General features: G+C 40.2%; 1 protein-coding gene across 1 annotated transcript in view; it reads right to left on the bottom strand.

Annotated features, from left to right (window-relative positions):
• CNOT10 (CCR4-NOT transcription complex subunit 10) overlaps positions 1-11,737 on the bottom strand; it is a 32,261-nt gene extending 20,524 nt beyond the window's left edge. The window contains exons 1-6 of the mRNA XM_058832539.1: positions 11,513-11,737; positions 5,955-6,046; positions 3,151-3,312; positions 2,496-2,646; positions 1,357-1,502; positions 407-493 (exon numbers count right to left, since the gene is read on the bottom strand). Coding sequence (XP_058688522.1) covers positions 407-493; positions 1,357-1,502; positions 2,496-2,646; positions 3,151-3,312; positions 5,955-6,046; positions 11,513-11,534 — 660 coding nt within the window. The 5' untranslated portion in view covers positions 11,535-11,737. The remainder of the gene's footprint in view (positions 1-406; positions 494-1,356; positions 1,503-2,495; positions 2,647-3,150; positions 3,313-5,954; positions 6,047-11,512) is intronic.
• Positions 11,738-12,008: the final 271 nt, after the last annotated feature.

The raw sequence follows: 12,008 nt of genomic DNA, 5'->3' as shown, positions 1-12,008 counted from the left end.
CAGACATTTACCTACTAAACTGAAAACACCAGAAAGTGAATGGTAACAAAGAAGCACTCTGATTCTTCACATATTTTTCAACAGAACAGTACAGTGAAATAAAACCTCAGCTGATTTAGACTGCTGGAGGTTGAACAGACAAATTCAATGCAGCAAACTGCCATGTAAAGAAATTATTATAACACACATGGAATGAAATGGTGGTGGTGGGAAAGATGTTAAGTCAGTTCTTCCTGTACAAGGATTGCACAAAAAAGGAAGATTTAGAAAAATTCATTGTTTTGCTCTACAACAAGGAGAGAGAAAGCATCATAATTTGGGCTGAACTAGTTTTGAAGGAGAAGACACTCAGATTTAGAAAACCTGTGAAGAAATGTTCTTGTAAAAATAACATGAAGACCCTTACCTGATGTATCTTAGATTTAGCAACCTCTATTAAAGCTCCACTTTCAGCTTTTTGATTTGAGGAATCTTTATTAGTATTATTACCTGACTGTCAAACAAAAAAAATGAAGCATTACTGTTAGTCACCTTTTAAATTCAGTTGACAGATTCAACTCACACGAAGAAAAAGAAATATTTAACAGTATAAATAATAATATTGTTTTGAGTATTTAGTATCAAAATGTACACATCCCACCAGGAACTAACTTGAGTTTAACAATCAAAATCCATGAACCACACCAGCCTCTGAATCGCTGAATTCTGTATTACATTACTGCTACTCTACGTAGCAGTTAAGAATTCCTCTGCCTAGAAGAATGACATGCACATTCTAGAGTACCTCTTTAATACTTCCTTCAGTGCAATTACTATTAAAGAGAGAATATTTTAAGTGTGACACTCCATCAACAGGGAAACACTGAAATGCCTCTCTTCACTTCCAAGCCACCACTGATTCTACTGATTTTTCCAAAAGGCACGTGAAAGACTTCATTTGAAAGTCTATCTCATACTTTCAGATACTATGTAAAAAAGATGCTTAATTTCCTACCCTATGCTATGCAACTGCAGTTCCTCTGACACTGACTTCCCTTTCAAACTTAGGGTCTCATATGGACATAATCAAAGACAAACAATATTTGACCCTGGACACAACCGTATTTCCAATGCAAGTCTCTGACTGAAGAAAGACATCTTAGCTCTCTGAAGTAAGAGAAAAGGGTGAAAGAGAGGGAATAAACAGCTGCTGTACACAATTAACTCGGTTACTAACATATTTAAGCTGCTGTCTAAAGTTACAGGTGATCTAATATAGTTTTAGAACTCAAAAGCCTTTTAAGACACTAATTTTGGACTGCGCTAAAGCTTACTTCTGATAAAGATTTAATGGCATTTGTGTGATTTTAAGCTTACCTCACTTTTTCCATTCTTGCTGTTATTGTTGCCCTGTGAAATCATTTTTTCCAGAACAGCAAGCAGATGCAAGGCTTTCTCAGCTTGGTAAGTTAACAGGTATAAGTCTACAAGCAGGAAGCATACAGCCTGGGCAAATTTCTCTTCTGTGAAAAGCAAAGAAGAAAAAATTGTTTTACAGCTCTCATATCAATCCCTCCAAACATGATGGAAAAACAATGACTATAAAGCGCCATCTATGCAACACTATGAGAAACATAAATACATTACATAAGAAAAAATAATGCTGCTGTGTCCATCCCACAGCTAAGTACACACACAGAAAAGAAAGCTTATTCATTCAAATGGCATCAGCATAAAAGCACAGACTAAAGACAGCTTAACAAGTATTTCATGCTCATAGGTTCTGAGAACTGAACTAAGCAGATCAGCACCAAAGATGCAGCATCTAAACAGACAGAGCCATATGCAGATGTAGAATCCCACAGAGCTCAGAAAGATTTTGTACAAACACATCCCTGTTTAGCTGACTTCACAGAGTAAGTCCCAATTATGCAAACTGGGAGGAATTGAAGCAGAAACACAGTCGTATTTACTTAATTTACTGAGACCCACATATATACATCCTTCAGCCTTCTCACTTCTAAAATTCAACAAGGATTATGAAATTATTTCATAAAAGTATGGCAATTCCACTGCACAAGGTATCATAGCTCATAAAAGTTGCAGACTTTGTATTCAGATATAAGCACATACAGTTCTGTATTACCTAATAAAGGTATTTAAAAATGAGTGCCCTGAAAAACAGACACATACCTGTGAAGTTGCATGATGGCTCAAAACATTAGCTTTAAAATAATTTCATTAGCTTGTACGTATTATTTACATAAATACCTTCACAAGTTGAAAAAATCCATTTCAGTTTCATAGCACTTGTCTGCTAAAGCTCTCTGAAGCACCTTCCCCCAAATTCATTTGCTGTCCTTGATATAAGTAAAACATATTCTTCATTCCAAACCAAATTTAATTTCTTAAAACCATATTAGACAAATTACAAATCACTTGTCTGGTGGTGAAAAAGACTGAATTGTCTTTCTGTGGCTCTTGAATGAACAAGATTCTTCTTTCTGCCCACATACCAAAAGGCTCTATGAACTGGTACAGCTTCTCCCCAACGGATATAGCTTCAGTATACTGACGCAGATGGTACAGGATAACAGCTTGATTGTAGTACAGCATACTGTTCTCAACATCATCCAAACCATCCATTTCTTCAACAACAGAGTGAACCTGAAAAAATCCCACTCATTTCATTAAACTTTCAGTACCCATGATTTTTAAGTACCATGTTTTTAAAAAAAAAAACAAAACTCCAAAGTTATGAATTTCTCTAAAGGTAAATTACAACTTACTGACCTAATAAACTTCATTGTTGTTGCACATTAATACAACAAAAAAACATACAATGAAATACAAAATTGTCAACTGAGTAGTAAAGTAATATTTTCACTTTTTTATTATTTCACAAGCTATTTCATGTTAAGGAACTTTCTACTGAAATAGCATAGCAGGTCCTTCTATTATTATAATCTCAGACTAATTTCAACAATAGTTTAAAACACAACTACAAAAACTGTCCTACAAGATTAAACTGACTCAGATGTTTAAAATTTCTTTCTTATTTTATTAAATCTACAGGACAAGGGGTAAAAGCTTTACTCCTACTTCACTGAAAGATCCCACCACAATTAAGAGTACTCAAAATCAAGTATCGTGTCAATACAGTTGCATTACCTGGTTTTTCAGCTGGTTAAGGGTTTGTCTCAAATTGTCTGTGGTAGTCTGATTACTTTTACAGAACTCTGCAACAGCAGTATTCAAAGTTATTTTGTAGTCATCTTTGTTTATGTCTTGAAGGGTATTTAGGTGTTGTAAACAAGCATCATAGTTTCCAGCCTGTAAATTGCACAAATATCAGAAGCATGCATTAGAAGATACAGTCTTTCCTTTATCAATACAAGTGAACTAAATGTCTATGCACATTCTTCATTATTTATGCAGATTAACATGGATGAGAAGCAAGTCTAAATGTTGAAGCCATATCCAAACTTCAAAAATAATTTGGTGGAGTAAGGACAAATTAAATAGCTGATTATTATTAACAGGTGTTTCCATGAAAAACATTATTCTCATTTCTCTTATCACATTAAGCTTCAAGACTCTGTTTCCTCAGTTTTCATAATCTTTCCCCATTTCATGAATACTGAGCAGTTGCTTACACAAGTTCCAGCCCAACATTTTATGTTCAGTCTTCAGTTCATCTGAATATATAGTGATTTACAATTTGATCTATGGAAGTTAGCTCAAGAGAGATTGGAAAAAGAAAGTGTTACTTTCCGAGAATAGGTTTAAAAAACTTTTTCACAAGCTTTAGCTGTTGGATGAAATATTCAATCACCTAGGCATGCCTAAGCAGAAACTAGGAGCCAAGCATGATGCTCCACTGATGTGTGATTTAATGGAAAAATCCCTTTCTTTGACCACAGGAATAAACAAGGACTTCCAATTCACATACCTCTGCCTGCTTTCAGTTTTTCTTTTCTGTGTTGGTACAGGAGGACTTCAGTGGCATCAAGGAATGAAAGAGAATTCCTCACTCTTTCAACTACATTAAGCCTAGATGATGCTTCACTTTCAACCGCTCAATTCCTACACAGGAATAATCACATTCACCTCTTCCATATCATAGTTACTTTCAAAGTGATCAGACAGATAAGCAGATGCATTTCCATCTCTGTCAATGGTTCACACCCAAAAGCTAAGCTCCTGAGTACCACCCTCCACTTACTCCTCCTTTTCAGGTGCTGTTGCACACAGCTTCTCCTGGACTCCTGATTAACTTCATATTAAGGGCAGAATACAACAGAGAATTGCCCTGGGTCCTTCTGCTCTTCCCAAGAAAGCTGCCATTCTGCAGCTCCTTTCCAGGGAACCATTCCAGTTCATTCAGTCTCCCAGGCAGGCACAGTTATACAACACAGAGAGAGGTGGCAGGACATTGACCCATTTTCAGAACTCTAAGCACCAACAGCATGGATTGCCTTGTGATCATGTGCACACAGGAACTTGCAACTCAACCTTTATGTATGCTCTTTAGTTGAGCCAGTTCATCTCCCAGTGATTCTCTTCCTGTGCTCACACTTGGAGCTCCTCTTCAGTAGGAGCTTTCAGATCACAGCAACAAGGCTTCTAACCATGACTGGTCTACAAACCTTGAACCTTTAAATGCTCAGTTTATTTTGTGATGTTTTTCTTCCACTAGCAGTCCTTTATGACACTCTACTAGATAGGATCTAGATTATAACACCCAATTTTATAAGAATTATGTCAAGACTGAAACTGGACGTGTGATATGATACAGCAGCATGCGAGGCAGTCCACAGTGCTATATGGAGCTACTCAATAGCAAGAAGTCGGCAAACAAGGCATTAAATTAATTCTGCTCACATCTGTTGCCACCTCACTCCATGAATTCAGGGAATTCTTAAAGCAAGAAAAAACTTGACAAGACAAACCAGATACACTGGACCAGGATAAAAGTAAAAATTAAATCATTAGCAGATCAAAAGTATTTTAGGCATTTAGATGTGTGGGCAAGGTGGAAAACAAATTACTCTCATACATCTTCAGTTCTCAGGCTCAAATGCCACTGATTAAAATGTTACTGAAAAAGAGTGAGCAAGACAGCCTTCAAGAAGACATCAGTGAACAACATAGTGTTAAGAACCAACTACATGCACTTTATGTAACAACAAGAGTGAAACATAGAAGTAATTAGTGAAACATTGAAGCAAGAATCTCAAAAGAACACTTAAATTCTTCCCTGACCTATTTTACAAATTCAAAAAGGAATTTAAAACAAGGCATTTCGGTGACAGAGATACAATTGAAAGGAAAAGTAATTATAGTTCCTGCCACACATTAAACTACAAGACAGTACAAAGAAAGAAATAAACTGAAAGATCTGGTACCTGAACTTTAACACAGAAGAAAAAAAATCATACAAGAAACACAAAAAAAGTAGTAGATACTTGTAGATACTGTAGGTGTTAGGCATTCAGAAACATGTTTTAATGCAGTGACAAGGCATTATACAACACTTTTTGTGAAAGAATATAGCACAATGCTAAAACATGAAAGTGTTTATTTAATTATTGTTTTTTAAATATATGAGGTTCTTTGAAACACTAACATACCATTTTTAGCTTGATGTAATTAATTCTTCTGAGAGATTGTGCATTTCCAATGCTGATGCAGAAGAGAAGCCTGCTTCTTCTAATTAACTCATCATATAGCTTTTAAGGTTACTAAGTTTGAGAATCAAGATTAAAAGTGCTCTTGTTCAAGTATCCTGTTCAGTCTTCTCACACCACAGCAGATAGAAAATGCCTGTGCTGTCTTTACAACAAAACTAGTGCTACTTTTGAACATACTCTTAATGCATTTGCAACTGTACTAAGAAAACAGGAAAAGCACTTAGACAAGCTCATTTAGCAGTAATGTGGTAACTTAGGAATCTCAGTTTGACTTTGTCTTACCTGAAAAGCTTGTAATGCACTGCTCGACAATTCCTTTTCCTGATCAGTAATCCCAGAAGTACCCGCTCCTTCATGTTTTTCAGTACCTTGATCTGTAAAGTGGACAGAAGATTACAACAAAGCATGCAAGTGTGATGACAGCTGTGCAGCTTAAAAACTTTGTTTCTTTCAGTTCTCCAGGTCCTCCTGCCAGCACAAGTAATTTTACAGATAACTGTCGCAGTGCCGCTACTACACTATCTATATCCCAAATTACATCACCTACCACAATAACATCAAGTTATTCTATACTTCCAGAGAATTCCTGTCCATAAAATGCAAATTATGGTGCTCAATGAATGATCAAAGTCCTGCAAGTTAACTGATAAACCATACATTTTAGATTTCTCTTTAAAGCTGCAACCATACCCTAGGATTGTCTTATTTTGCTCAAAAGTCAGCAGTGAAGGCCATGCATCATGAAATATATACCACAGTGGGTTAGATGAAAACTCACACAAAATCCTGTATAGTGCTTCCTAAACAGCAAGCAAGGGATACTCTAGGGTGCAACAAAATCCAGAGTAAACACTGTAAGTTCCTCACAGCTCTCTACTTTGGAAGAATATCTCCCCAAATAACAGGCTGCACTTGAACCATCACTGTTAATAATCATTAACAGATCTAATATATTTTTGAAAAACCTCTCTATACTTTTGTACTCTTCAATATACTCCAACAAATGCTGTCTGGTGATTACATTGCAAGGCACAAGCACATGCTGCCTGTTCACTTTTTCAACCTCACTCCAAATCTTACAGATCTTCCTTTGAATTACCTCCTTTCCAACGTGAGCAGGAGCAGTTTATTCTCCATCTTACATTTTTTCCCCAGAATCTTCTCCAGCTCTACTATACTCTTTTCCAGATTAAGACAAGAACAACGAGTAGCAACTATGATGGTGGCCTCTTTATGCATTTATATAGCAATTTAACAAGGTTTTCATTGCCTTCAGTTTTTACATAGAATTCCTAATGATTTATGTTTCAGTCACCAATGAACATATTTTTCAGAAAGTTTACTAAATTCTTTTGTCATTATGTAATTAATAATTCAGTGAAGTTGCATTAAAAAGCACAGTACAGACATTCCATGTCAAAGAAGCTGAAAAAAAAACCAAAACAAAACCACTAAGCCTTTCCTTGTGCTGAATACAAACTACTGAGAAAACAAGCACACAGCCACCACACTGGAGAGTCTTTCTAGGAGCATTAATTAATGTGCTAGAACATACAAAAATAATTTCATGTTTTTGAAACAAAGACCTTATAAACCAGCAATGGTTTCTGCTTCTGCAGAAAATTATTTCTGGAATTTCACAGTGGAAGATCTGCTCTAACACACATATCTTAGTTGACTATGTAGGCTTTGTAAACCAAACGACTGCTTTCTCTTCCTTATAATTCAGAGATATAATGCAAACCCTGCTAATCTTGTTTTCACTTTGAACAAATGAAAACACTTAGCTGTGAACTCCTCTGCAAAATCCATTCCTCATCATCACCAATATATCTGGATCTTCTACTAGTGACCAATGAAAATTTATAAATATAGGACAAATGACAATTATAAGGGGCAGCCAAACCTCAGAAGATTCATGAAATAATATCCTCAAGTAAGAACAAAAACAGACTTAATAATCTATTAAGTATGTGGCTGTTCCTGGGAAATAGTGAAATTCTTTCCACCTGCAATAACACTATTGCCCTCTGCATTTGAGCAAGAATTGTAAATATTTGGTTGGGACTTCAATCCTGCATAAAGATGTCAAGAAAGTAGAGATTTTAAAATCTCAACAAATCTTACACCAGCAAAAGTCATTTGGACAAAATTCAGGGTTCAGCAATTTTAGTATTCCGGAGGGATGGATTCTCAAGGGCCTACACCTGCTATGAAATCTGACTGAATAATGCATTGATCAACACCACTTGCACTGCCTTGTCCTTCAAAAGGAAAAGCAAAAGAGAAATTTAAACCATGAGAAAGCTCAGAACATTTTTGATGTGCCAAAAGCTTTCCACAGTGAAAGAGGAAAGGAACAGGAAGTACCTCTGCTTCAACTTAAATATAGCATAGATCTGATTCCAGCTCTAAACTTGATTATACAGATGAACTGAAAGCTCCCACCCTCCAAGGATCTCTTGAACAGCAGCAAATAAGCAAGTGCATTTTTCCTCAAACTTTCATGCTAGCAGTGGCATTATCTGCTTTACTTGCTCAGCATGTCTGTCAGATTGTGCTGGTAAAATAACCACGGTGCAGAGCCTTGAGACTCTAAAGCTCCTGATAACACTCAGTCTGATCAGATTCCTCACATATGGGTTTACCTAGCAGAGAACCATCAACTACCACGTACTTTACTGATTACTGCCTTTGTAAGCAGGTTTGTAAGACCAGTGTCTCAAAGAAGTCTGAATTCAATGTCTTCAGTGAAGTGACAGGTAAACCAAGAGACACTTATCTAAGGTCTGCAATAAAAACTACACTTCCATAGCTTGGTTGATATAATTCCTAAGGAAAAATCAGGACAAGTCTTCAAATTTCACTGTCTCTCTAAGCTTGTTGGTACATCAAACAAACACAAACAAACCCAAAACATAAAATGAAACTGGGGACTACTTTAAGCAAAACCAGAGCTGTCTCTGTAATATGATCAACTGTACCTACTCCCACTCAGTAAACAAAGCAGGTTTGTGAAACCTGAACTGGAAGCTTATCAAGAAAAAACTAAAATCCAGCTGATGTGGTTGACAGCGTAGCTCCTTCCTTTGAAAAAAGCACAACAAACCTTGGCTACTCTCTACCCTTTTTGTCCAAACACACCTGAAACTTGTTAAAAACCTAAAAGCCACTCCAGTCTAATGTGATACAGCCATTCTTGTTTAGATTGGAAACTACTGCTTCAGCTGATCTTTGCTATCAGAGATCCCTCCAAGAGGAGTCACCTGAAGGCTGGCAGGCATAAGATACTGAACAGAACTCACTGATTCCAGTGAAGTGGCACAGGTGGTGGGGACAGAGTGCTCCTGCTCTCTCGGCTGCAAATGGCTATCCCAGTGCTTGCAAATAAAACTGTTACTTCCATGTTCCTTGAAGCATTTGAAAGCAAAACAGGTAGGGAACTTGTTCCCTGGCAGAAGAAACAGCATGCCTTGCTCACTTGGGCCCCTGTGACCTTTGGCATTCTTGCAGAAGCACATGGTGTGGGTAACATATGGCACACCAGTCATCTCCAACATGCTCCCATCTGTACAGCAGCCACAATTATCAGCTGAAATATCCAGAGCAGTGCAGATTCTCTGCTTCACAAGTGAGAGAACTTGATTTATCTCTGTAATTTGTATTTAAATATGGACCTGTTTGTTTAACTTTTCATTTGTCCAACCTTCATGCATACAGACCAACTCCAAAACTAAAATTTGTGTAGGCTCATGATGAGGGGCAAAAGGAACAACCTGGAAAAGGATGTAAAAATCACTCGCTCAGATTTTGAGGCTTCTGGAAGAAGCTTCTGCACTGAGTTGCAAGTTAAAGAATGAAGCCAGGAATTATCTTCCTAGCTATCAATCCTGGGGCTGAGCAGTAGCAACACTATGTCACGGAGGCTGGTTTGCTTTGTACAAGCAGGAAGCTGCTCCTGCTGGAGAAGGTACATCATGATGGACAGCAGAGCTTCAGGAAAACAACCTCTATGAGAAGTGAACAAGGAAAAGTATTGGACTGCCACCTGAAAAGGAAGATTGGTCTCCTCATGGGCTTGCTGCCAGAATTTCATAAAAGCAACAAGAAGTCACATCTCCCACATACACATACCTGAAGACACCTGAGAGTGACTGCAATCATTATCCTTCTCATACCTACTCTCTGTTTCTCCAAGGACTGCTGTTCCTGAGCTCTCTTGTTCCTACATCCTTCAGATTACATCTTGCATGAACTGTGCTGCTGAACACCAGTGCATCTCTGGAAATATTTTTAATTTCCAAACTCTACAGGCAGAGGGATAATCTCTTTCTTGAAAGGAGGAATCTATCACATGACTTGCTCCAAAAGAATTTTGAAGCATATGAAGCCCAGCCAGTGTCCAGCCATTACAAGATAAGAGTTTGTGGCACCAAGACTTACATTTTAATTTTTGTATTAAGCCCTCCATTATCAGTATAGGTATAATAGGTTTCTTTGATGTTGTGTAATAAAAAGCAAACACTTCTCAGTGGAAAGCTACCTGTAGCTCACTGCTATGAACAAGTGCAGCATGTAGAGTATCTTGCCATAGCTCACATCTTTGATTCATTTTGCACATGCTTTTACGAATGTAGAACTGAAAAGTTTCTTCAACACTTCAAAGAACATCAACAAAAGATACTAAAAACTTGATGCCAATTATTTTTCTTGTAGTTTAGCAGTCACAGTTATTGTAAATAAACATGCTAGTTTAGTAGATATCACTCAGTACGGTATACTTATTTTCCCTGTAATGCTCCCACCACGTGAAAAGAAAAAGGTGACCAGACACAGGACCCAAGGAAACAGCATGAAGCTGTGTCACTGAGGTTTAGGTTGGATATTGGGAAAAGGTTCTTCATTCAGAGGGTGTTTGGGCACTGTAATGGGTTCCTCACTTGGCACAAAGCCTGACAGAGTTCAAAAGGTGTTTGGAAAATGCTCACAGGCACAAGGTATGATTCTTAGAGATCTCCTGTGCTGGGCCAGGAACTGGAATTTCCTCATCTTTATCAGTCCCTTCTAACTCAGGATATCCTATGCTTCTATTATGTAGACTTATACAATTCTATAAGTAAGGTTTTCCTCCACATCAGCCTCTTCTCCATCCCCTCACGAGCTGCCATGTGATGGAATGACCTTTCCTGCAATGAAGACTTCTTGCATGATAGGGATCTAGGGGAGGGGAGTTGGATGAGCGGTAGTTTATCAGTGCTACACAGCAACTGTATGTGAGATTTATTCTGCCTGTTTACCAGAACATGGCTTATTTTTTAGTCTCAGTGAGTTTTCTCTGCAGTGTCTTTTCAGGCCCGAGCTCAGTGAGGACGCACTCATTCCCTGAAACCAAAGCAGCATCCCTGAGGGAATCAGACCGAACTCCAGCGATTAAGCAGCACCACCAAGAGTTATAACCTCCCTCGTACCCTCTGCATGCCCCAGTTTAACAAATTATCCCAGACGCTCGACCCCTGTAGATGTTATTAAGCTCTGGGCGACACACACACGCACACACCAACCCCGCCGCCAAGACGTCCACAGGGCCCTCCCCGCCGAGCCTTTCCCGGCCAGGAGGGGGCAATAGCCCAGCGCCGCTTGCCGTGCGCACACGGCCCCGCCGGTGACCCGCAGGTGTCACGGGGACCCCTCACAGCGGCCCACGGACGGCGGGGCACTACCTCCTGGGCGGAAGGACACGGCACGCAGCCGCACAGGCGGCCGTTCTTCCCGGCGGCGCTCGCCGCCACCCGCGGGGGCGCGTGTCCCTCCGCGCCGGGCCCCCCCCGCCTCGCACTCACCCGCAGCCTTGTCCGCCGCCATCTCCGCCTCGGCCGCAGCTCCGTGCGGGACCGCACAGCCCGAGCGCGCCGGTAGTTGCCGAGAGTCCCCCGCGCGCTGCCCGACCGCCGCCACCAGCCGGCCGCTGCCCCCCGGCTCTACTTTGCCGCCGCCGCTGCCCTGCGCGCGCCGGGCCCGCCCCGCCGGTTGCGCCGCCCGCCCCGATTCGCCCGCCGCTTCCGGGTTCCCGGCGCGCCCGCGACGTCCGGTTGTTGCCGGGGCAGCGCGGATGTGACGCAAGGACGCGGCGGGGGGAGGGAGCGGTGAGGGAGGTGGGGCCGCCATGTTGGCGTGTGAGGGCCGGGGTGCGGCACTGCCCGCTCCTCCCCCGGCACGGAGCTCTCTGGCAGCCGCCCGCCGCCGTCTCGAACGGGTCTTGTCCTTTCTACCCCGTCCAGACCTGCCGGCTCTCACCAATGTATGCAAATATCTAAAGGTGGGGTGCTGAGAGGATGG

The sequence above is a fragment of the Poecile atricapillus genome, chromosome 2, assembly GCF_030490865.1.
Source record: "Poecile atricapillus isolate bPoeAtr1 chromosome 2, bPoeAtr1.hap1, whole genome shotgun sequence".
NCBI lineage: Eukaryota > Metazoa > Chordata > Aves > Passeriformes > Paridae > Poecile > Poecile atricapillus.
Note: the sequence above shows the minus strand (reverse complement) of the source record. Positions and strands in the feature narration are given on the sequence as shown.